Source organism: Syngnathus acus, chromosome 3 (genome assembly GCF_901709675.1).
Source record: "Syngnathus acus chromosome 3, fSynAcu1.2, whole genome shotgun sequence".
In the NCBI taxonomy this organism is placed as follows: domain Eukaryota; kingdom Metazoa; phylum Chordata; class Actinopteri; order Syngnathiformes; family Syngnathidae; genus Syngnathus; species Syngnathus acus.
Window position 1 is genome coordinate 12,650,520 of NC_051089.1, and position 26,807 is coordinate 12,677,326.

The following is a 26,807-nucleotide window of genomic DNA, read 5'->3' on the forward strand; positions in this document are numbered from 1 at the left end:
GTGTGTGTGTGTGTGTATACACGCTGGCCTCCCTCCCATGTTGCAGTGAAGCGTAACAGAGTGGCTGACTGCCCGCTGCACCCTCTCCCCGATCTCTGTCAATACAACATGATTCTTTTCCAACCCGTCTTTTTAACATTAAGTACTATTTATATCTGAGCAGACATATAATAGTTCCAATTCACCATGACGTCACACGTTATCAATCAGAAAAATGGCAAATGTTCTCAGATGGTAGCATTAATAATTTATATTATTTTGATCAATCGAGAAATCAGAAGTAGATAAACTATTGACCCTGGGCCTGGACCCCTTTTGCTACCATATGTACACCCCCTCCTAATTTTTTTTTTTAATACAAAGATTTACTTTTGACAAAGGTGGGTTTGGACAGATGCCAGATATTTTTTAATGTATTTAGATTTTCTTTCTCATGGCAATTAGAAGGCATAAAAATTCTCAGATGTTTGTGAATTTTTTATTTTATTAATAGATAATTTTGATCAAATGTATTGAGTATGAAATAAAAACTAGATTTTCTTTTATGAATTATTTTTCATACATATAGTTCCTACTTTTTGGGGGCCCGTCTGTCTATTTTAAAAATCAAACGTGGCCCTTATTGCAGCTGTAACCTAAAGGCGGCTATCTTACTAGCTTCATTTTTTAAGTACTATTGATTGGACCTCTTAGTGTTACCTCCAAGTATTCTGGTGCCTGTTCTTAATAAACATTCAGAATTGATCTATATTGATTGACATTTTGAGTTTAATGCTTTATTTGATTTCCAAATTGTGTGGCATTGGAAATTTTGTTTCTCTCTGCTGCCTTATGTTGCCTTATTGCTTATTTTAATTTGTTGTGTCAAACTGAAAGCCAGAGTCCTTTCAAAAACTCATTTCATGTCCGTGGGCGTTATTAATGACAGAGGCATCAGACAGTATAAGGGTAAAAAATTAAATGAGCGGAGAAGAGCCTCAGATGGAGAAAAGTGCAAATGGGTTGTGGCCTATACATAATGAACACCGCGAAGATAGAAGAAACCATTTTGCTTGATATTGTTAAAACTGAAGTTGTGGTTTGATATTTAGTACAGTACAGTGAATAAACGCAAAGTCTTTAATCAACATTTTTCATATTGCAGGGGTGGAAAAAAAAGAGAAAAAAAACAGAACAAAAACAAATCAGGGCCCGTCAAATTGACATGTCTTTCTATTGTCTTCAAAAATAAACTTTAAAACACATACATATAAATCTGCTTTACAAGAACAATCCAAGCTTATAGCAGCATCATACCCATCACCCCGTTGTTCACAGTAGGCACAATGAAGTGGACAAGTTGAAAGGATGCCTGCTTAAAAATATTTTTAAATGATTTATCGACTGTCAAAATAGGCGAGGGTGTATTTCCTTTCAGTTGAATCAGCCAGCTGACTTAACTGTCTCATCGGCTAATGGTTTCTTGTAATATGAACACAGTTCAACCCAAGTGTTTGTGTGTGTGAGGTGGCTTTTGAATGAAATGTTAATGTTGAATGAAAAAATGTTCTACCCTATTTTTTGGAATAGAAGTCGGACCAGTTAAAGAATGCATAGAAGAAAAACATAACTTGCTCCCCAATATAAACCATGTTTTGGGGTGGGAATTTACTTAGCAAAAAGTAGACCAAAGACAGTAGAGCTCGGACTCCATACCCAAAGTACAACTTAGAAAACGGAGGCACTCATAAGTAAGATACGGTACTTGCATGAAATATGATTTTTTTTTTGAAAGTCAGAATTCTAGTATTCATTTTTAGCAACCATTTGAATTTGCAAATATCTGGTTTATTGCCATATGTTCTTAGTTTCAACACTTGGTACAGTAAAATGGATTTAACTACTCCATACTCACTAATGGAAAAAGGAAATTGTACATGTTCCTGTATATGTGCATGAAATGAATCTACTATTTACTGTTTGTTGAAACAATGTGTTGTGACACACCGAAACATCTTCTGCCAGAAATGCAATGGACTCAATTTGCTGCGGATAGTTTGGCGATTGAGGAAGGAAGAAATAGAGCAGCAAAAAATGACATTCTTAAGCATGATCTGATTCAGGAGCAGTAAATGGTTATGGGAACTGGTCATCATGAATAAGTCAATGTTTTCCTACTGTAGTGCACTGTTGGCATACTTGCATGGAAGTGTTTTTGTTTGTTACAAGTGAAGTTGTATGTTGAATGAATGAATGAATCCAAGTGTCATAGACGCAAGTGGCTGGAACAAATACACAAGGAAAGGCTTGCTGCTCCTTTGGCTGCTTCACTCATTGTCCTGTCATTGTCAGTCGTTTTGCCGTTTTAAAAGCATGTCGTTTGCATTATGCATATGTGGAGTCGTCTGCTCATTTTCTTTCCACCATCGTTCCTTCCCTGGCATCCCCGATAAGTACACTCTTTGAGGTTTTGGGGGTCAATGTAAGCCTGAAGTTTGAGCGCTGCATCACAATTCTTTATTGTGTGTGTATATTTTTCGTGTTGTCATAGGATGCACATGAATCACACAATTGAAATGAATCTCGTTCTAAAAAAGGTTGATAACAATATTATACTCGACAACAGAAAAACTCAGTCCAAAACAAAAGTAGGACAGATTAAATAGAACACACTGTTCATCGTGGCTTAAAAACATGTGCATGTGCGTATGCTTCAGTAATCTAGTAATAAGAGGAAATTGACTACAAATTGCTCAAATACTTTCTTTTTCAGACACTTGGAATTTGGTCTCTGCGTGAGGTCAGTTGTATAATTTGTGTCAATGCACACTATTTAAAAACCCCTTGGGTACAATTTTTGCAAATCATCACTTTGGCCCTATTATACAGAGATTTGTGCTTTGGGAACTGGATAGAGCAAAATGTGCAAATGGTTATTTAACATAAGGGGTAATTAACAGTAGCAGTTTTGTAGCATTTCTCACCTCTGATGTTTTTGCCACATGTTGGGGTGACACATTGAAGTCAGGGTGAAGTTGGAGATCATCAAAGAAGTCCCCAGAGGTTGAATTAGAAAAAAATAAATGCATGGCATTGCCGTGTGAGTTTTAAGTAAAAGTAATTTCTTGATTTATAATCATCATTAAACGTTTATTGTTGCGCATTCCCAAGCACCAACCACAAAGATACACATTGGGCACAATGTGCTCACAACCAAGGATCGGAATATTCCAAACTAAATAGCTTTTGGGATCAATGTGCTCCCCAAGCGTAAACATCAACCTCTATCAACTATATTTCATTAGTACCAATTATGCACTCTATTTCAAGGAAAGATGTGATGCCAAAATACGAGACACCCACAGAATTTTTTTTTCTCCAGCCGCTTGTTCAGAATTAGAACCTGGGGAAAGCTTAGCATTTAAACTCCACTTCTCAGTACACAAAAGCTGCAGTCCTTCTGTGCTGAATCAGCTAAAAACTTGTATTGTTTGTCCATTGCAGTGCAGCACAGTTCCAAGCTGAGATACATATCAAGTCCTTCTGAACCAATCTGAACATTGCAGACCTCTCAGGTCCTGTAGTTGTGTACTATAGGGCTGCTACTAGAATTTAAAAGCAACACTGTCGGATTCAAGCTGTCTCTGTGCCGCTGAGATAGGGGACACGCTGCCAGAAGCGCTACTCATTGAAATAATACATCTTCACATTTGACTAACAAACGACTGATCATTACGTTACAAGTTTTATACTGTGATTTTACGTTTTGTCTTCATTGTGCTCTGTTTGTATCGCATTTTCCATTTGCAGTATGTAAAACATTTCGGGTATGAAATACTGTATGTGTCTGTCTACAAGACTTGGAGCCTGTACTGGTGCTAATCTGAGTGAGCACTTAAATTGTGTGTGTTTTTTATGGGCATTAGTTAGGGCGCACTAATGGTTTTCACCATTGAAAAGGTTGCGGCTGCCGCAAGTGAAAATGGGATACAAAAAAATACTTAAGTCATGTTTTGGCTGAAGAACGTCATCCCGAATAGATGGGAAATGTATTGACCCATCCTATGTACCATTATATTTCAAATTTGTGGCAGCCTACGTTAAAATGGCTCTGGTAGAGGTCGGCACCAATTTTCACAGTGCATTGAAATGAGCCAGATGTGAGGATATGTGGCGTTGAAAGAAGTCTGGTCAAAGGTAATAATCATGACTCCTTCTTGTGACTGGCGAGTGGCGGTAAGCCAGCCCTTCGATCATTTAGAAATACAAACCGCTAAAGACTAGGGTGCTACGGTTTAGGGCAAATATTGAACCGTTGGGTCCGCTCTGTACAGATAATACGCCCTAATGGACAGCGGGTTCTTGTTTTAATACTTTGTCTTACGCGGATGGTCACTGTGTATGTGTAGGCGGGCCAAAGCCCAGTCATCATTGCCAGGCCCGTGTACCATCATTTATAAACTTGGGGCTACTTGTTTAGAAAAATCACTTGTAAATGTTGGCCCATTACAAGTTAACTTAAAGAAATCATTTATTTTTTCCTCTCATTGTCCAAGTCTTTTCATCAAAACCTTGAATCAATTATTAGTTGTGCAATATAAGCAATGGGGGCCATAGAACGTTTCAGGTACTAAATTCTATTCATGTAAGAGAAATGAAAGAAGGGTGTTGTCACAGGCGTGGGCGTGTCCGTGTTTGAATGCTGGGATGGTGGTGTTGTGCGCATCAGTCATGACGGAGTTCAGTAGACAAATGTGGCGAAGAGATCACGTTCATTCTGTAGAAGCGTAATGAGCGTTGAGGCTGTCAGATGAGCGAGGAGCAAGCAGAGGGAGAAGAGCAGATTCATCAGGGATGATTGTCTGCTGCACATTGCTGTTTTGTTGATGCGAACACCCTGCTCTGTTACCATGGGGAGAATAATTAGCTCTGGCTGGATGCAGATGTGCATGAGCGTAAGAGATGGGAATTTGTTATTGAGCTGACTGCATGATATTTAAAATGGTGCATTATGGGTGTGTTTGTGCGCATAAATGCATACGCACACAGGCATGCGCGGATACACTACACACTCACTTCTGGCTCATTCTCATCTATTTATGGACAGGAAATGGGAGTGGTGCTATATCTGTTGGAGCTGAGTAACACTATTCTGTCACACATAGGTTTTGACATCAAACGCAATGTGACAAGCCTATCTTATTCCTCTCCAGCGAGTCATCACCATGTCCCAAAATCACATTATTGTCACTGGGAACCCGGCAGTGACGGATGTTGAGTTGGGGTGTTGATTCCAGCCTTTGGCAATCACAGTGCACTTGAAAAGGCAAATAAAGCCATTTGGCAAGTGCCGATTTCTTGTCGTTTCAAAAAAAAAGAAAGAAAAGGTGTGCTGCTGCTTTTTATAGTTTATTTAAAGCCCCTTACAGGGAAATTGAGCCATGCCTTACAAACGGGGACCTTGAATCCTGCGGCTGGGAACATCCCTCCCATATGCTTTCACGCCGGATCCGGATCATATCATTACCTTTTTGCCCTAGCCGGGAAGTAAGAAGCTCTAGTGTGGTAAGCTCCACCGGTACATGGAGGCAGACAGGCGGACACTGGTGTGACTGTAATACGACCTGTGGCCAGCAGCGCAGCCAAGGCGAGCTGAGGAGTGGTGAGCGATGACGCCCATCCCCATCATGCCCCGCACTGCCATCTGTCACTGGGCAGGAGGAGTAAGGCTCTGGGAGGGGCCTGACTCACTAGTTGTTGACGCCAATACAGGCCGCCGCACTGGGGCATGCAGGCTCTTTGTACTCGCTGACTGGCTTTTTTTGCCTGTGGTTTGGTCATACACCATACTGTATAATTCAGTGTTAATTTTTTTTAAACACCTATTTATTGCAGAGGGTACAAAATATGTAATATCGAGACCTTGTTAACATATTTTCAGTGGTTTTAAGTTTCCTTATGTCATAAAATAGGAGACTAGGAAACAAAAAGAGGACTCGTGCAGTTCTAATAAGAAGGCAAAGCATCATTCTGTCAAGCTTTTCGGCACTTGTTGACGTTTACTGTGAACCTGACAAATAAATCAAAAGGGAGAAAAATTCAGCCTCATCAGTAAATATTGTCAGATTTTTGTAGACATCATTTTTGAAACTTTACACACTATCGGTTTGTATTAGAAAAAAACGATGCAGGCCTGTTAGTCAGAAATGGAAGTTAATTCAATGACAGTTGAAAAGATGTCGCAAGAAACAAACCAGGATGTTGTACAATGGAACACATACTCTCACACTGTGGCTGTTTTGTGTGTGTGTGTATGTGTGTGTGTGTGTGTGTGTGTCTGTGTGTGTGTGTGCGCATGCTGGGAGGAGAAGGAGAAAAGGGGTCAGACACGTTTGCTTGTACACTCCGTTGCCATAAGGAAGGTGATCTTTGTCAGTTAGGGGTGATTGACAACTAAACTATGCTGATCAAACATCTCTATGGACATGTGTGCCACGCCCCACTAAAACAATCCAACTTCAACAGCTCACCAAATAAGAGCAAAGCGTGTTGGCGTCCAACTTTTTATCACTCCCGGAAGAAGTTTACTGTAAAACTGACCCATAAAGCACGAGAATATAACCTGATGTATTGAAACATCCAAATGCAACTCAACCATCTATTAGAGGGTGACTGGCATAATCCAAACATAGTGCAAAAAGCCATAGACAGGCTAATGGAAATTAGCATAGATGTTACTCTCTTATGACACTGTTGAATATTTATTTTTTTGGGCAAAGGACTGGACAGAACCGCTCGGTTGTCTGTGTATGACAATCACCATAAGTCAAAGGAGATTCTGTAGCAGATGCAGTCATGATGCCATTGTGTCAGCTGCAGTAAAGTGCAGAAAGCAAGCAAGCTGTAAGCCGCCACCACCACCGTGTGTCTCCGAATGGGGTCAGGGCATCACACGGAATAATGCATTTCCCTCCCAAGCGCTCCTTCCATTACGGCCGGAGAAGAGACATTGTGTCCACACTCTGATTACCGCTGATCCATGCTGATGACTCTGTTGGCGGATTATCTCAGTTAGTATCAGCCATCTGCTACTCTGTGTTTTGTGTGTTTCTGTGTTACTGCGTGGTGTAATTGTTGGAAGGGTAAAGAGGGAATGGGACAGGCCTGAGACGCTGATCGGGGGTAGGGAGGGTCTGAGGTTGGAACACGTGACGGACTTGAGAATGCTTTCGAATTTATTTTGTTCAATTGTTGTGTGCGTGCATGCAAGACGGCCTTTCAACTAGGCTTGCATATAATAGTGGTATCAACGTCAAAATGATACACCATCACGTCTTTTCAGCACTGATGCATATGTTGGCATAGCTCGACTGTGGTAGACCACATCGTTTTTTATTCAGTCTCCAGGGCCCCACACAACAGTATGGCAAGCATGGAGGGTCACCACATGAAAGAGCTGTGGAAAAAAATATTATTTTAATGTTCTCCAGTGTCCAACATTAAATTCAAATAATAAAAAAAAAACATGTCCGTAATTCCATTGCTCTTTTAGCCATGGTATTGTTGTTCAGGTGGACTTGATGCAAGTATAAAATTGAAGTTTTGTTAACTGTGACAACCCCAAATGCAGAACTTAAAAAGAAATATTTTGCAAGGCCACATTGGAAGCGGCAAAGGACATCACACCGCCAACACTCTCTTCTTTTTGTGCACCTCTTTCAGATGAAGCGGACATGCAACCATAAAACCGAGTTCTGTTTATAACAATACAATCTCCTGAAGGGCCGTTGCACCCGGCGACTATTAGCCGCATGCATTGACAGCTGGGCGATGTGTTGTAAGCCTACTGGTGGCGCACCGGTACACACCTTATAAATCATAGCCCGTCCATTAGCATAAATTCTCTCCCTTCTCCTTGCAACTGCAAAAGCTGCTGTCCGTGCTCAGAGCGCTTCTTGTTGATTGGCTGCCGCTGTTCAAGTCAAATTGATTTAGCAGCCCACAGATATTGTAGCATTGGCCACTGCAGTGTGTGTTGTTAATTACCTATAAAATCAAGCTAATTCTGATGCTAAATCCATTTTAATTTCTCATAATTAAGTTAGGATTGGATCTTTAAATACCTTGGCACTGCATTAGTGTTGCAATCGGCGTGTTTGGCGATAGACAGCCGAGCCTAATGGTATTATTGTTATTGGATTTAATTGCAGTGAGTGATCAGTTTGTGGTCGCCGGAGGAAGATGGACTGGCCTCACATTCTTTTCTCCCCCTGCTGTCCTTTCTCTCGCCATCTCTCATCCCCAGAAAGAGGCCCTTTGAGAGATGAGAGCAGATGAGGGGGAGGGTAGCGCTGCTTTCCACCCCTGCAAAGGAGGGATTGCTTTTTTTTCTTGTTTGTTAGGGAGGAGAATCAATTCTATTCACATCATCACATTCTGACAAGGCGAAGCAGTCAGTGTAGATATCGAAAAAATACAGGTTTGCTTTGGTCTTATTTCTTCATCTGTCTTTTTTCCATGGCAAAATACCATTTCCTTGTTGTCCTCCACCTTAAGCATCCTCTCTTTTCTCCTCTGAAAAAGGTAGGGAATGATGCGCTTCACTTAGCAGCTGACACCACATAAGCTTGCTCGTCCTCTGAGACACGAGCCTTTTGTTTTCCTGTACATTATGATAATTATGAAGGGCCACCGTTCCCCCTCCATCTTCATCACACTTGGATTGATACATGATTTTTTTTTTTCTTCAGGAGCTGCCACTGACATCACTCTTTTGAAAAGGAACGTTTTTTCCCCCCCCCACCCGAGTCTCAATTTTTCTAGTGGAGTCTGACTCCATTGAACAGAATGTGTCAAGAATGTCAGCAGTTTTAGTTGCAATAACGCTAATGTAGCTGTCCCCCCGGCTCAAAAGAACAGGCATTTACAACATTTGGCCTGTTGTTGTCAGATTAAGGACTTATTTATTATTATTCATATAGGGATGTAAACATCAGAATCCTGAATGTAAATCCAATTACTTTTGGTCTGTCAAAGAGATTTTTTTTTAGATTCAGGCCGATATTCCGTCATTGTGTGTCCTTGGGAAATCTAGTCTCCTTCATGGGACCTCTTAGACATATGACATGGCTTTAAAAGAGAGCTTTGGACTTGGAAAATAAAGTCCTTCCAAGGTATGTTGACATACAAATCTACTTTTCATACTCATCTACTCTAAAATCTACTCGGATCTAGTATGCCACATTTATTTGCCAATCTGTGTCTTTAGCTCACACTGTCACCTTGCGCGAGAGGCGAGATTTGCAGGACCTTTGACCTTGCTCATAATTAGACAACCGCCATGTTTTTTTTTATTTTTCACTGCAGCAATGGCTGCCCAAGATGAACGGCACAGCAGCCTCCTCCCTGTGGACTGCAGCAGGTTTCCTTGTCATCTGCGCCTCTTTCTCACCCCCTCTTTCCCTCTCTCTTGTCAGTGTTGCTCCTGGCGAAAGGCTGATACTTGATATTCAGAGGATAGCAGCTTTTGTCTCAGAGATTTAATCAGTGGCTCTGCAGAGGAGAGGGAGGTAGGGAGGGGGTGGCGGAAAAGGGGGAAGGCAAAAGAGATGGAGGAAGAGACTGTTTATATGTAATGACACAATAACAAAGCCTGCCTGTAAAACACAATCTGCAAACTGCGCTTTTGAGGGGGATTTCCATTGCTGGATTAGTGTCAGGCAGAGGGATGTGGCAAAAGAAGACAGGAAAAGAGTCAGGTTGACGTGTGAGACTGGGGAGGTGACTGTGCGTGTGTGTGTGTTGTGCGTGTTGGTGCATGCGTGCACGCAAATTGATGTTTGGATTCCGCTTTCATATATGTTTGGCTGCACGCGCTGGCGACTGTGTGGGCACCTTGCTTTTGTAAACGGAAGCAGATTAAAGTTGGCTAATGTCAGTTGGATGTTTGGCAGACGAAATTCTTCTTGTGAGAGTTTCTGTTGCTGATGGGTTGATAATGGCTGGCGCGGTAGTAGTGTGACTGATGCGGTAGTAATGCGTCCGTCACTTTAAAAAACTCTTCATGTTGTTGCGAAGGCCACAGAAGATCTCTTTGTGGAATTTCTTAGTCAAGGCCAGCGTATCACAGATATCACCAGTTTGTCTGGATTCTTTCGGTGTACTTGTGGTATCGAGTTGCAAGCTTGTGTTTGTTGATTCATTTACTTGTTTTGGTGTTGCGAGCAAAACATTGATTGAGGATTCTGCTTCACTCTACCAGTAGATGGCAGTGCATTAAGCATAGAGTCAGAATGAGTGAGCGTGGGAAAAAAAAGGAAAGCAAATTGACAAAATGTTGCAAAAATCTTTAAATTCTCGAACATCATTGCTATTATTGAACGTATGCATTAGTTTTTTTCAAACACATTGTAATTCATTTTCTTTTATGCTTTTGGTGGCCGCAGGAACAGGTTACTGGCATTTCCTTTCATTTTAATGGGAGGAAAGGATGGCAGTAATTATGTTCCCAAAATTGCTGTGTATCTATTATGTATAAGATCACCTAAAAATTGTTGAAAGAGAACATTCAAGTCCTTGTTCAGCCATTACACTAAATCCCCCAAGCTAGAAATGTTACAATGGATTTGACATACAAACATGAATGTAAATGTTGTTTTTCAACATAAGGTGACATCAATGCAAAAGAGAGTTCTGCTTGCCCATGAAGGCTTCCATCTTTGAACATTACCCTAAAATGACTATAGACTTTTGGAACCTTAAATCATAGACATCTCAGCATACACAAGAGCGAAAGCTGAAACCGCGTTTGGGACAGCTGCAGTTTTCCCGTGTACCAAAAGTCAAAATATGCTTTGTTGTCCGCAATTGGCTCTTAGACTGATGTTCTCCTTGCAAGCTCGCATAGAATCAATAGAAGCTGAGAGGCAGTGAGCATGGCTAAATAGAAATATTGTTCAGGGGAAGTGAGATGTGAAAGGAAAAGTGTCAGCGTGTGTGCGTGCGTGTGTGTGTGCGTGCGTGCGTGTGTGTGTGTGCACAGGCACGCGCGCACGCGCTGGAAATGTTGTGCAGGTCTGTCCGTTTGCATGTGTGTGTATGCACTAAGGTTTGTGTGCGTGTGTTTTTGCTATTGTAACCCCGTTGATTGGATTGTGTTTGACAGATATGGAGTCTGGAGAGCGGCTGGCCTCCCCTGCGCCCACCCTGTCTGCTGCGCGCACCTCCTCCCCTGCGGCCTCTTCCTCCTCATCCTCCTCTTCCTCGTCATCTCCCGCTCCCCACTCAAAGAGCAGCCTGGCCCCAAGCCCCTCGGCTCTGGGATCCACCCTTAGCACCTCTGGTAAGAAACACTTTTTTTTTTTTGTCCCGGGTCAATCATTGGTCAGTTTGATCAATAAAACAAGTCAAATCAAAAGTCACGCCGCACGTACAACAAACACGGTAGCTAGCAGACCTATGTCGTCCTCAAAAACAAGGCAAAGGTTTAATTCCTAATTTAACATTGTTCTAAGCCCCTGTGACTTTAAGCACGTCTCACTTAATGTGCAACACTGCTTGAATTTAGCAAAATAAAACCGCTCCGAGTGATTTCATCAATATTCTCATTAAATAATGTTCAAGATGTCCTCAAAGAGGGAATTTTCTTTTTAAAATCCTTTGCTTGTCAAATTTGTTGAAACAGTCATTGTGACATGATAAATATGAAGTGTGGAAAAAAAATAGGGCATCTTTAGCTTGTCCGTCTAATTTTGTATCCACAAAACCACCACGCCCGAGGAAAAGCAACTGATAGAGGCAAAAGACCTATAAGTGGCAAGCATTTGTCATGCATTCATGGACATGGGGATGTATAGGGCCGATATGTGTTCAAAATTAGAGGTACAGGATGAGGCCAGAGTCGGCTGATTAATTTTTTCCCCCCCAGAACATATTCATCATACATCGTACTGTCAATGGGTCGTGATGACTGTTAAACAAATATAAAAGTGCGTGTTTTCTTTTTTTCTTCAATCAAATCAACACATCTAATTAATTTCCACATGAGTCAAAATGTTTTAAATAAACTAATTTTGGGGTGTCTGAAACTGTTTTGCGCGATTGGGTGGACAGTTGTTAAAGGTTAAATGCAAATGTAGTGTTCTTACAAGTTAAATATGACTGAACGTCACAAATGCGTCATACTGGATTTCAATTCTGCACAGTTTGTACATTTAATGTGATTCTTCCACAACCCACATTTTAGAATCACTATTCTAAACTATTAAAAGTGACAAATGTGGTCACCTTCATGTCGTGATAGCATTCAGAATCCTCCTTTCTTTAGCATGAGAATGAGTTTCCCGCCGTATTAATTATACAGTTAGTCGAATGTGAATACACCTCTTTCCCAACTACCAGCATTTATATTCCCCTTGCTGACAGCTTTGGTTGCAATTGAAAAGCTGCTGCATTAATGAATCCCAAACAATTATGGGCTTCTTTTGTGTGAGAGAAACACACACATGCTTGGCCATGTCTCCTGACAACCTTCAGCTCGATGGCTCCAGCTGCCTCAGTCGAGCTCAGCACGACAATGTGTGTGCATGTGCATATAGTATGTTTATGGCAGTATGTCTGTTCGCAAATGTGTGTTTGACGGGGGGGGAAGAGAAAGAGAGAGCCTCGCCTCGCCTCATCCTGCATGATTTAACATTTTTCACTCACTTAGTATACAATGCATATGACATGGGTGCAATACTTTGCAAGGGTGGGCACACTGTGCTCAAGGGCTTTGGTTCTCCAAATTAGACAAATGTTTATCAGTTTATTTTAATGATTAAATAATAATAATAAATCATTCTCCTGTTTTAAATCTAATATTTATAGTTTATTTACAGAAATTAAGTGTAAATGATTGTAGTTATGTAATAAAATGAAAAGTTATCTGTAAAATGGTTTATAATAATATTTTTTACTCCCAATAAAAAATCATTTAAATATTTAATGAATTAATGAAAAAAGATAAAAATTAGGACATTTTTAACTAAATGATTTTAGGAAGAAATGGCTAAATTGATGTAATGAATAAAACATTTATTCAAATGATCAAAACGTAATAAATGTACCAATACATTAAGTAAGGTTGTTTATTTGACTATAATTAACCAATTATTTGATAAGAAACTAAGACAAATGCAAAATTCCTCAGTTTATTCCCCATGTGTGCCTGGGCTGGCGATCAGTCCGGGATGTTTCCCACCTCTTACCCAAAGTCATCAGGGTAAGGCTCCAGTACAGCCACATACCCAGTGAGGTTAAGTGCTCTAGGAAAATTAGTTATGGATTTTAGTTATAAAAAATGAACGCAACAAACAAACCTTTCGTATTGCTGTCTATGCTGGCATGTAGCCCACGGGCCGTATTTTGCTCACCTTGTTGACTCATTAGAGAAGTGTACATACTTTTTCAAGATGTATTTTTGATTATCCCTTGAGAAAGAGTAAATGATTTGTGCACACCCTTTCACCCCAACTCACTTAATCTCTTGCTATCGACGTCAGACACACACACACACACACACACACACACACACACGCAGCAAATCACATTGGACAGGGATTTGCATGCATCCAGCTTTTCCTGGAGCAGAACCCAATTTTTCTGTTACAAGATAAAGGAAGGAAAGCGTAAAATTAAGCACCGTGTTTTTGCTTTTCCTTGTCCTCTCAATATTGGGCTGAAGAAGATGCCATTAAAACATCTCCTTTCTCATGCATTATACATCATTCTGATCCCTCTGTGCCATTACGCAAGCTCAGATTTTCGAGATAAGCGATTTTAGGCAGAGCATCAAATGAAATGCGAGGTTAGCTCTATGAACTTTCTGCAAGCAAACCATTTCTTTTGTAAAATATCCCTTTTTGTGCAGCTACTATACACGACCAGATGCTTTCCATTTAGGCTGAAAGGTTTTCTGTAAAGTCATCGCTTTCCGGTGGCATTTTAGTTTAATTAAAGCTAAATACAGCCATATCTTAACTTAAAAGTGCCCTAATTTCTAAGTTAGTTTTGCTCTATATTAGGAGGGAAAATATTAATTACAAGTGAATTTTGGCCACCATCAATTTACATTTATAGCATCACAGTGAAATTGCAGGTTGCTTTATTTTGCAATTTATCCATCTTTTCTGATGAACATTGAATTAAAGAATTAAATCATAAACCAATACAAGGAAACATGGCAAAAATTAAGTTCTGCTAAGTAACAGGGGAGGGTGCAAAAGCTATTTTCAAGTGACGTAAAACGTAACAAAGTTTTCACACAGTACAGTCCTCTGTAGGGGTCACCAACATGGTAACTGGTAGTTCCCAACGATTACATGAATGACCGAGACCGCTGCAATTTTTAAAAGACGGGAACTCAGACATCCCTCTGATACCTACCGTATTTTCCGCACTATTAGGCACACTTAAAAACTTAAAATTTACTCAAACAACTACAGTGCACCTTATAATGCAGAGCGCCTTATATATGGATCAATTGATGAATTTGTTGATCCATACTGGTTGTACACAGTGCTCTGACAAAAAGTTTCAGTAGGTTTTAGTATGACTAGTAAATTACAAGGTCACATCGCTTCCCAGCATTACGGCAACCGTGGTCAGGGGGCGTCATTGAATAGCTGTTGTACCCGCGGGGCTGTTTCATTTAAAAAAATACGAATTCTAGAATACTAATTCGAAAAATATGGTAAATATGCATATAAGTGACTGCCATGATGAATACTTTGAAAATATATATTAGATGTTGGTCTGTGCCTTGGCCATTGGGTGGCTATATCATAATAGTCATAGAGACACAAAGAAGAGTTTCTCAACTAAGTGACTCAGTAACTGCATAACATGAATCCTGTTTCGTGGCAGATTAGTTTTTATGTTTAATTTGGCAGTAAATTGCGAGTGGCAATAAAAAAACATGTAGCCGTTTTTATATTTCACTTTCACTGTTGATTGCTAAGTGATGACTCTTATTGTTATTTATTATTATTTTACCATCTAACACCCCTACTGCTTTTATCTCTTGTCAGTTGGGTCACTCTTAAGTCAAGGTACCACTGTACTATGAACCAGATGCCTATTTAGATGAAAAGTTTTTGCGTCAAGTCATTTATTTCTTAAAAGGAAAAAAAGGCTCTTCTCAGACAGACTCACACAAAAGAATGTCAAATGGAATGCAGGTAACATCAGAGATACCGTATTATGACTTGATTCAGGGTTCAATGTGCCTCTTACACTTAGAAAAAGAACACTGATAGACGAGAACACACGGTGTATGCACGCGCCTCTCTGTGTGCCTGTGTCATTGATGAGGATATCACTTGGAGAATAAAAAGCTGATCTGTGCTCATAGCGCTCTCCTTCTGGGATCAACTCACGGATGCAATTAACTTAAATCTGTCTGTGGAAATTTGATTGACTGCAACAAACAACAAATTAATCCCCCTTCGGCAGCATCCAAACATGAAAAAAGCGGGCGGTGCAGTTTGTCAGAGTGGAGGGAGGATTGAAACAGAATGAGAACGAGGGCGAGGGAGGGAGTGAGTGGGGGGAGTGAGCGAGCGAGTGAGTGAGTAAGTGAGAGAGTAGGTACATCCTAGCTGTGTCTTTCCTTACTTTAAATTTTTTCAATTTAATTATTCGCCTTCCGGAAGCCTACATTAATAATGAAGAGGCATTTGCAGATGTCACTTTGTGTTGCCTGCGAAGGGAGGGTGCCTGGGTGCGGGTGTTGATGTGGAAGGGTGGGCACCGCAGGCGTAAGCCAGTGCTGCATATGTTGGCCTTTTGCGCGGTTCGCATTGCAGTCGTTTATCTTTACTCACCGTAACCCGGGCTGCTGAGGCTTGCATTACATATTCAGCGTATTCTAATGACATTCACCAGGCTGATTTTGCTGTCGTGCTCAAGAAGGGCCTTGGAGCAGACTCAAAAGGCGACACACTCATCCTTCAACCCTGATTGTTGCTTAAGAAATACAATGGACACTCGTTTGAGTTTCAATATCCTTGATATCCATCTTAAGGTCCATATGCTTTATTTGTGCTCACTAGAAGGACAATTCAGTGCATGAGTGGAAGCATGACCAGCTCCAGTTCTCAAGGGCCGCTATCCTGCATGTTTTATTTACATTTCTCCCTCCGTCAATACACCCGATGGTCAAATGGTCAACTCATCAGCAAGCTCCGAAGAAGCCATATGATGATCGTGATCATTTGAGGTCGCAGAGTGGCCCTCGAGTTCTGGGTTTGGACACCTCCACGATAGAATGATCGGACTAGTGTTTGTAGTAGTGGCATTATAAGTAATGGCATTACGTACCTGCATTACCGTTTTCCCTAACACATAATGAAATTACTTTTTAATCATATAACGCTGTCACGGTTGCCGCCAAATTATACAGCATGTTACTGTCTGATCATTAAAGCCGTTTTCATCAGACCAGAGATATTTTTTATGTCTACCAGCATGCTTGAACTTTACAAGGGATCCTGGTTTTATTGGACTTATTGGGGTTAGGCATCTTCCTTTAGAGACGATTTTTCTTTTAAATTGAAGTACTTTTTTATGTGACCTGAAAACACGGAATCCGGTACAAATTTGTTTTGTACTTAATTTCATGCCCTCAAAATGCCAAGCACAATACGAAATTACTTTAAATAATTATAAAAAAGCTTTAAACTATTTGAAACGTTTATCCCTGGCTCATGGCTTGCAACTGGTTGCTCAAGCCACGATGTTAGTGCGTTTCCCTTCTTCTATGTTGTTACCATTGGATTAAATAGGCTTGACAAAAAAAAAATCAACACCTGTACACTGCAGCAATAATAATATACTTAGTCGTAATTCAGAGGAGGACTTTATACGATACTATACTGTAAATGGCCATAATGCAGCTATTTAAATAATAAATAAATTTCCAGCTCTCTGAATGCGTTTTACGTTTTAGTGTGTGCATGTGTATGAGTTTGATATATTCATCTGCGCCTTGCACAGCGCACTCCTTTACTTCCGTCATCACTTTCCCCCCACATGTGTATTACTTGCTTATGCAGAGGCATCATGCAGGCGTGCTCTCCTTTTCTAGAGCAGAAATTGAATTTGCATGAAATATGCTCACACCAAATTGCATCTGACTCCGGGAGGAGGTAATACGTGGCAGCCGCCCCTGTCGGAAATGATCGTGCTCACGAAAAGTCTCGCCGACGATGATGTTGATGAAGTATTCTTCTGTGCTGAAATTGAATACCAAAAGATAGGAAAATGGTTACACGCGCACTTTTTTTTCTCGCCCTCTCAGAAAATAACTGGTTGCATTCACATGTTCTGACATTTAGGAACTCAGAAGACATACCAGCACACAATAGTAGATGATAATAAACCGTTTCGACCAGTGAAATCTTTCATACTGATGCAGTACGTCAATGCCCTCAAATTCTGCAGATTCCATTTAGAATGTTAATTCTTAATACAAGTAGAACATTATCTTTATTTACCTCCCTGAATATCATCCGGATATGCAAGTCCCATGTAAAAAGAAATGATTGGTGTATTTTAGTAGACCGAACATATTCTGCAAATACACAGTGGTTGTATTCCTAAAAAGTAGCCTGAATATCATTGTAACAATATGCATGAGCTTAAATATTGCTGGCGTTGGGGCAAAAACCGCATAAGTCACATTTTGGTGACTTTAGTATTTTTTTCTTTATATTCCTATTCTTTCTTTTGGTCAGTCCAGAGGTGTGTGAGTGTCACTTTTACAAATTAGTGACCAATCTAAAGTGTTGAAAATGGCTTGCTAACAAACCTTCAATTTCAACAAAATAGGAAAATAAAACTGTCCTTAAATGATTCTCATTAAAATATATATGCTGAACACAAATTAAGCCAACAAATGTTTGAAAACAGTTGTAAAATGAAGGGTATTGTCGTTGTATTGTACTTAGATGGAAGGTTCTCCAACTTTGAAACTTGCCATGTTTGGCAGGCCTAATTTTACTTCTGAGCACATTTGAAAGCTTCCACTTTGGTTGATTTTCGTCAGGCCGTCTGTTTGGAGCAGCAGGAGAGCAGCCCTTCATTGGTTCCACATTGTCAAGTGCCTTTCCTCTGGTCAACCACCCAGCCTTTGGGGCCCTCTACACTGCTGGAGTGGGCAGGCCAGAGTTTGGAGGCCTTGGCTCTCTAGGCATGTCAGCTGCTCTGGCTGCCCACCCCCAGCTTGGAGCCTTGTCTGGTAAGATTGAGGGGTGGGGGTGCAAGAACTGGAACATAAGGACTGATATTTGTCTCCTGAGTTGTAAACGTGGTGTTCTTTCCCTCCTTGACAGAGTGGTGGCGAGCTGCTGAAGCCCATGGGCGTGGAGCCGCCAGCTTTCTTCCGTCTTTCATAGGTTTCCCTCCATTCTTTACCCCTCATATTCAGCCAAACCATAGCGCCAACCCTGTTCAGATGAGAATGCCCAGCAAGAATAGCCAAGAGCCACCGAAAGGTATGTGACACATTTTGTAATAATGCTCCCTGATCAGTTTTTCCTTTTTCCAAGACAAATTCATTGTTTGGCGTCTAGCCACACACAGCCCTTTTTTGTTTTCCTCTCGTAATCTTCTTTCCCCCACCTTTCAATGTCACTCTCTTTTATTATGTCAGCCGTTAGTATTGGCCTTGTATATTTTGCAGCCAGCCTGTTTGATGAGTTAGATGCGCAAATCAATATTTGCTTCAGTCCATTCTGTATTTGGTTCCAGATATTTTATTAGATTGTGTATCCACGTTCTCTGAAAAGTTATTAGGTGAAACACACATTCTTTATCTTTGAAGGGGTGAATGGCGCAGTAAACGGCAGCAGTGTCTGCCCGCCCACAACGCGGCCAGGGACTTTTTGCGCAAGTCCAACTCCTGTCCAGGCTTCGACCAATCTAACCAAAAAAGCAGAGCCCTCCAATAGTCCCTGCCAGAATAGCCCTGCTAAGATGGTGGAAAAACTTGCTCTGAAAACTAAGGAAAGGGTAAGTTGTTGGGTCTTAACAATTTCACCAGTTCACCAATACTGCATGTTAAATGTAGATCATACGTACGTATGTAGTATGATTATTTTGTCTTTTCTCAGAAGCAACGTAGGAAGGCAGGAGAGGCTTCCGGAGTAAGTAACAGTGAAACAGGGACATCTTCAGACAGCTCAAGCGACGGGTCCCTCAGCAGTGATTTGGAGGACCTCGCGGAGGATGATGAAGAGGACGACGACGAAGACGAGGACGATGATTTGTCAGACTCTGAGAAACAACTAAAGAAGAAAACAAAGGTGAATATAAATGATAAACATCAATGGTGGGCTGTACATTTGGGGACTTCATCAGGGACCTAATAATCAATTAATCTGCTTTTTAATACCACCACTACCATCAATGTTTACACTTTATGAAAAGAGCATGCAGCTGGAGTAGTCCAGAATCAGTATTTATCTAATATCATGGCAAAAACCTAAAAGAAGTCAAATGGCTCATAGGGCTACAGATGTGCTTAGCTAGTCGAACCTGCCTGTAGCAAGTTTGGCTTAGCTAGTCAAATCTGGCAGAAGCAGGTTTGCTTTGGACAGCCAATCAGAAGACAAAATTTTAAATCTGATTTTGTTAGTGAAACAGCCCTACACCTTGTACAGTTTTTAAGTTACAACAACCAGCACTACTGATTCTAAAGGACGTGGACGGATCAGATTAACCGGGCAACACATAAAGGATCTGACTTTTACCAAAAAAAAGTGCAACACAATCAAAATGGACTACTTTGTTCAAGATTTCTTTATTCTTCTCCAGGTTCTGATACCAGTTACTGGAAAGACAGACTCTGGGCTCCACACAGCGGAAGACCAGGACAACCACATGCAGACAGCCCCCTCCAACCCCCCAAGCCTCATTCCCATAGCCCACTCAGTGTCTCCCCCGATCCTGTCCCAAACCTCACCACTGGCTATACACTCTTCCAGATCCAGACTTGAACAACATTTCAGTGTGATCCAGTCCACTGGTCTGGCTGCCAACTCAAAGTCCCTGGCACTCCTCAGCCAGTCCCACAGGGAGTCCTCGCCGTCTTCCTCCCCCATCGCCCTCACCCACTCTCCAAATGCGCTCGCCAGCTCTGCATCTCCCAAACGTCCCAAACTGCTGCCCTCCTCCTCTTCCCCACAGCACCTGCCCCTCGCCCTCTCCTCCTCCCCCAAGCCCGTTTCAGTGCCCTCCCCGCCATGCTCGGCCTTCCCGCTGTCTACCTCCCCGAAGGATTTCACTTTGACCTCATCTGTAACGAGCCCCCACAAGTCCTCGGTCAAGCCACCGCAGTACGTTACTGCGGGCAGTGCCAAAGCCAACAACAGGAGGAAACTGCTTGAAGACTCACTTGCACAGATCAATGAATTTAGACTGAAACAGGTAAGCCGACCAACTCAATTGAATTGAGGACGTCAAGCCCTAAAGCAACGCAATCACACTGTTATTTTTATTTCGCATTCTACATGATCCAGAGCCACCAGTGATAAGAGATCATATTAAAAACTCCTCCTACACACCTTAATGCAAAACACACTTTCCGAATCAAAAAATGTTCTTTCACTCACACAGTTCATCTTTTTTTCAGACTATCATGTTCCTTGGTTTACATTTGAATGGCAGCATCACAATCAAATTGCTAAACCCAATGAGCTCATCTTATTGTGTGTGACTCATTTCCCATTTTTTCTGTTTTCAAAGCATAGCGGCTCAGTGGCCTAAATTCCCCCTGTGGTTCTCAGCACTTTACTGTATTTCATGGTCTATGAAATTGATTTGTTTCACTTCATATCACATTTAGTTGAAAGTACAATGGTAAAATGTAACCTTTTTTCTGAAAGACAGACACAAGGAAGCTTGATGTCAGGGGGCAAATGATCATTGAGATTGTCAAATCAAATAAGTGGATATTTGGCATTTCTAGAAAGACAACCAGTGTCTTGTTTTTGAATTCTCCGCAGCACCATGCCTGCGGTTATTGTAGAGGACCCCCCCCTCCCTCTCAGTTAACTGTACCAGTGGTCTGCATTGTAGTTAGTCAGCTGCTCAAACAATCAACAGTGATACAAACTGACAGCTCAAGCAACTGCACTTTGTTCCATTTTCCTTCTGACCTTTCATTGTGCCTCTCATTTTTGCCACCCTCCCCTCCCCAACTCCCTGCTGCCTCTTCTTGTTTTCTCTCTCTCCTCTTCTCCTGTTCCCAGACTCTCATGTCCCAAGGGCAGACATTCCCAGCTGAGCTAAGGAAGCAGGGGCCAAACAAGTCTCCCAAGGGGAAGTCGCTGTCTTCTTCTCCGTTGCCACCCGCTTTGCCTCTTCCTCCACCCCAGAACAATCACTCCAACCTCTTCCTCTCGAGCGCCCTGCTCGGGCTTCCTGAACCGAATCACCCCAACGGAGTCATCCAAAGCACCACTCAGGACGCACCTTTGGCCCTCATCACCAAACCTCGCAAAAACTCTGCCTCTCAAGGCAAGTCCCCTCAGTGCGATTCTGACGGCGGGTCAATGCCTGTCAATCTCAGCACAGGGGCGAGTAGGACCCAAACAAGTGCCCAGGTTGGGCTTCCGTCGCAGCCGCCTACTACCTCACCTCATGTCACGAGCTATGGATCCAGAAAGAGCAAGACTCCAAAGGGCAAGGGTCAGACAGCAGGCTTGGCACAAGGACCGGGACAAACAGGGCCTTTAGCAAACTGGAAAGGCTTCTCTCAGAACCACTTGGTACAATCTTTAGTGGATTTGTTTCATGGAGGAGAGTCAGGGATCGGGATCCCAGGTGTCGGCATCCCCAGTGTTGGCATTCCTGGGGTGGGGATTCCTGGTAATTGTAACCCTGCGGCTGGTCTCCCCGCTAATAAGGAATCTGACGACTCAGGCGATGACGACGACGATGAAGATGATGACCTTGAAGAAGAAGAGGAAGAGGAGGAGGATGACGACTCTGATGACAGCTTGTCAGGTTGGTACTTTGATGTGCAGTAGTAAACGACACAGAGCACTTTAACCTGTGGTTCTTTTTGTATGTTACTAGCCTTTCAGCTTGTTTCTAACAAATGTCAATTTTAAGTTTTATTTGAAGTTTGCTGTACTTTCTTTATTGGATAAAGTTTTAATTAACACCAGTTCTTGTTACTTTTCTCAAATATCCAAAATTTCCAAAACTCCTCAAATTGCAATGTTTGCACAGCCAACAAACTGAGCTTCTAGTTCTAAAATTAAAATGTTGTTTCTCATCGTCTGCGGAATGTGCCTCGACTAGATCCAAAGTCAAATTGTGTCATCCATTTGCTCCAATGGACTGCAGCAAGCCATTCAACTCTTTTGAAAATTAAGGCTATTAAATGAAATTTCACACTTTCCAAAAAGTGGCAAATGATCTGTTATTCATTCATTCACAAGTTATTTTTCTTCACTTTTTACAGCTATTAGGAGCATTTTGTCCACCAAATCCCCTCGTAAGATAGGTTTGAGCAATTATTGCATCCTTACATGTTTGCGGTTCACTATTATCCACGTCTTTGCACTTCAATTTAAATGTTGAAAATGAATATAATCATGACATGCAGTGGTAATCGTTTCTAGAGAATTTGCATATTCACAATTGTCATGTCTGTGGGAAAACCATAGCTGGTGAATTAATGGCTTAAGTTGGGGTTGCTTAAGGAATCTCCGCCTCAGACTTTTTTTTTTTCTTTTTTCCCCGTGGACTGAACGCAAACTCTTGATCGTGCAGTCATTGCAGGGTGCTCTACACAATTCCTTTATAGCTTTTGTGTGATGTTCTTGCCACAAATCAAGCATGTTTATACCTTGGGATTTAGAAGTGTGACAGCATGTCCCAGTTCCTGCCGAAGTACTGTAACTTCACAGACCCATTGAGGAGTGATGGATCCATATTCCCATCGATTGAGATGATTGTTTTGAGGCTTTACATTGTACATTGGTTGTTTCCCTAGCTCAAAATATTAGTTGCTTGTCTGTATACTGTAAAAAACCATAAATGCTTACAGCGCCAAAACCCTGTAATAGCTTCCCTGTACTCCATTGTGACTTTGTGCTCGGTTTCCTGTCTAGAATCTGACAGCAACTCAGACAGTGACATCTCTGGGAAGAAAGTAAAGGAATCCAAGTCGCTGTCATCCAGCTCGTCAAAGAAGGAAATGACTCCCCGCGGGCATATCAAAGGCCCAGAACTACTGAACACCTCAACCAATCACACAGCCACCAGCTGCTCCCCTCTCAATCTCCAGGTCATCAAGACGCCCACTATTGTCACCAGCTCCAGTGCCTTGGCCTATCACAGCTCTCCTGGCTCCTCCTACAGCCTAGTCTCTCCATTAGGTAATGTATGAAATATCGAACGCAGACTCGTTTGGGGACAAAAGAGATGAAGATTGGTTTGGTGCCTCCTGCTGACTTGTTGCAAGCAGGAGATGTTCACTTTATCATCATTAAAGCCTTATATACAAAGAAAAGCTGCACAATTCCATTCAAGCATTTGCCTGTGCTCTATAACACAATATGTTGAAGAGGAATTAGTCCCTTTCCAAAAGTAGAAAGAAGGCAGTAACTGGAGAAAGCCATGGTCTTGTAGTGGCATGCCTGTGAGACTACTGTTCTGATACAGCTCTATCAGTGGATTAAGATTACTTTCCAGAGAAAGTAGGACTTTTGTAGCTAAAGCAGGCGTTGCTGTGAGCCATTTCTCTTCCTACCTTTTTCATTTACTAATTTTATGTGCTGTAAATTAATGTCAAGGCACTTTCGAAAAAGAATGTGGACATTGCTTACCGATTGAAACAACTAAATGTTCAGTTCGTTCAATCTCGAGAAAGTCCCAAAGTTTAGCAATAAAATGCCCACATTAAGATTAGGATGTTCAATAGAACTTTTTTTCAGAGTGATGCCAATACAAGTAAAATAAGGTGTAAAATTATTTTCCCACAGGTTTAGGAAAGAGGAAGCGGGTGATGGATGAGAAGGATTTGATGACGCCTCTGGAGTTGGGGTACGGGTCATTTCAATCCGTACTGTCGAGCACTTCACTTGCTTTTATTTTGATGTTTTAATTAATGTCTTTTCATGACTCTTGTTATCACAAACCAAGGTGGCGGAGAGAAACGCGAATCAAAAACATGTCAGGGCGGCCTCAGGGGGATGTAGCCTACTACGCACCATGTGGCAAGAAACTGAGACAATACCCAGATGTGATGAAGGTATGCTCAAGCAAACCAATGTAAACTGGTTTTTTTTTTGACCCACTTTCCACATTTGCCCAAGCTACTTGTACCCCTATGACTCCCATTCAGCTTCCTGTGACCCTAATAGCAAGAAGTTATTCTTAGCGTCTTTTTTTGTGCCACTTTCCTCACCTCTCCCTTCACAAAGCAATGATTAATGATTCGTGTTGGGATGCACAGCTTTGGCCTCATTTGTACTGCACGTTGCAGTTAATGTTTATTTGGTTCAACAGCGATTGTCAAACCGCCTCTAGTACAGTGGTCCAAATAGAAAAAAATGACTGCTCAGTAGTACCCACTCACTGCTCATCCATCAGTCAGCAGGCAGTTAAAAAAGAATGTCTGTCCACGGAGAAGTAAGAAAGAGCCTGAAATGTGCACCCCAAGGTCACAAATGTTTTTCCTTCCATAAGAGCTTTTGCTCTTTTTGTTACTGTCCTCTAGCTTTTATCGTGATTAGCAAGGCTGCACAGATGCACTGTAACTGTAGATTCCCACCCGTCCCTAGTCTAGCCTCCCAGCTGCTTTTCAATGTCGCCAATTTCGTCTTTTTCTGCCTAAACCAACGCCATTTATTATTTTCTCTTCTGTAGTATCTATCCAGAAATGGAATAAGTGGCATCACGCGTGATAATTTTAGCTTCAGTGCAAAGATCAGGGTTGGTGACTTCTATGAAGCCAGAGAAGGACCCCAGGTGAATGCCTTTCATCTCTCTCCCTCTCTCTTATATGAAAAGAAATTTGAGCATTTATTGGTATCCCTGATATCCATCTTAAGGTCAATGGAACTAATAAGTGCTTTGCACTCAGAAGTAAGACACTAGTAGAAGAACTGTGCTTTAAGAGTATCGTTAATAATAAGGCACAGTCATTCTACCGGTACACCCTAACCATTCTACTTGTGCCCTTAATTGTCTCACTAAGCACACAAATATTAAGTTGGGCATCCTTGATATGGAATAAATGTTCAAATGGCATTCCCGACTCTCTCTCTCTCTCTCCCTCTCCTTGATCCCTGTTCAGGCTGAGCAAGGGGCAGGGACAGGAATCATGCAGAGGCCTAGTTAATAATCAGATGACCTCACTTCCACAGGTGGCCTGTGTTGCCATGTTTCTTGCTTTCTATACCTACCTAAAACTCAACAAGAACATTGATTACATATTTAAAATAATACATTTCCAATGAAACATTCTTGATTTTTTTGATTCCTATTTAAATTCTTCCTGAATGTTAACAAGTTGTTCACCACTTTCCCCTCCCAAACTCTCTCTGGATGTATTTCCCGTCTCTCCAGGGTTTACAGTGGAACCTGTTAAATGAAGAGGAAGTCATTCCTCACATTTTGGCAATGGAGGGCCGCCGGGGTCGTCCCCCCAATTCAGAACGCCAGTTAGCAGGCGACAGTGCCAAAGCTAACCGGCGGAGGAAAGGCCGACCCCCAAATGTGGGCGACCCCTTGGTCCCGGAAGGTCCCAGTCCCAGTGAGGTCAAACTCTTGCGCAAATTAGAAGCTCAAGGTCAGTATCTTATCTGTTGGGTCATGTTGAGAAAATAATCATCAAAGAAGCAGCAAAACTACTCGTAGTACCAATTGACTTTGCTAATATTTCCTTGTTTCCTTCATGTTGCTGTTTTTCTTGTTTTCTTCACCTTATGAACGTCTCCGACAGTGGTTCTTAACCTTGTTGGAGGTACCGAACCCTGCCAGTTTCATATGCACATTCACCGAACCCATCTTTAGTGAAAAATAAATTGATTTCTTTCAAATTCAAGACATAGATGTTTGTACTGATGCACAAAATGAGCCGTGCATGAACATCACCTTGTTCAAAGAACAAAGCCGACACAATGCATGAACTCACAACACTGACTTCTGCTCTTGCCTTTGCGAGACCAGTTCAGATATGTCATCACAAACACAATAAATCAGGTGTGTTTGGACCTCCGCAGTGGAGGCTCTGCCCCTGAGACGCCTAGGGTTCGCTCGAACCCAGGTTAAGAGCCACTGCTCTAAACCACTCAATCACTTAGGATCTCAACCATGGTTACTTTTTATGTTGTCGAGATCTGTGGATGTTGGATAAAAAGTATCCAGCCTTTTTCGACAACATTAGGCACACAAAGTTTTAAAATCCAGGGAGTAAAGTAAAAATAAATACTCAAAGGTAGATACAAGAAGAGTCAACTTAAGTACAGTAACTAAGTAGTTGTACTTCTCACCACTGTTGTTGATCCACTTTTAAATCAACAAACAACCCCTTCATTATCATTCATTCAGAAAAGGAAGGTCAGGCATAAAAATTCCTCACTGACAACTTATCTCTTTTTCGGTGTTCAGAAATAGCCCGACAGGCAGCCCAGATGAAACTGATGAGAAAGCTAGAAAAGCAGGCACTGGCACGTGCTGCCAAAGAAGCTCGCAAACAGCAAGGTAGGTCCTTTTTTTGTCCGATCTACTGGTCAGTCATTGCGTTTATTATTTTATACTGTGAAAGCTGT

The 26,807-nt window shown here is 41.7% G+C and overlaps 1 protein-coding gene across 12 annotated transcripts in view; it reads left to right on the forward strand.

Annotated features, from left to right (window-relative positions):
- baz2ba (bromodomain adjacent to zinc finger domain, 2Ba) overlaps positions 1-26,807 on the forward strand; it is a 76,294-nt gene that overhangs the window by 31,112 nt on the left and 18,375 nt on the right. For 8 of the 12 annotated variants that reach the window (XM_037248420.1, XM_037248414.1, XM_037248424.1 and 5 more), the window contains exons 3-15: positions 11,144-11,320; positions 18,065-18,256; positions 18,351-18,512; positions 18,842-19,029; positions 19,131-19,322; positions 19,834-20,445; positions 21,270-22,026; positions 23,142-23,408; positions 24,015-24,075; positions 24,175-24,283; positions 24,901-25,002; positions 25,603-25,825; positions 26,647-26,739. In XM_037248420.1, the coding sequence (XP_037104315.1) occupies positions 11,146-11,320; positions 18,065-18,256; positions 18,351-18,512; positions 18,842-19,029; positions 19,131-19,322; positions 19,834-20,445; positions 21,270-22,026; positions 23,142-23,408; positions 24,015-24,075; positions 24,175-24,283; positions 24,901-25,002; positions 25,603-25,825; positions 26,647-26,739 (3,133 nt within the window). In that variant the 5' untranslated portion in view covers positions 11,144-11,145. Of the gene's footprint in view, positions 1-11,143; positions 11,321-18,064; positions 18,257-18,350; positions 18,513-18,841; positions 19,030-19,130; positions 19,323-19,833; positions 20,446-21,269; positions 22,027-23,141; positions 23,409-24,014; positions 24,076-24,174; positions 24,284-24,900; positions 25,003-25,602; positions 25,826-26,646; positions 26,740-26,807 lie in introns of those variants that run through there. The other 4 variants (XM_037248419.1, XM_037248421.1, XM_037248422.1 and 1 more) reach the window with 2 other exon arrangements.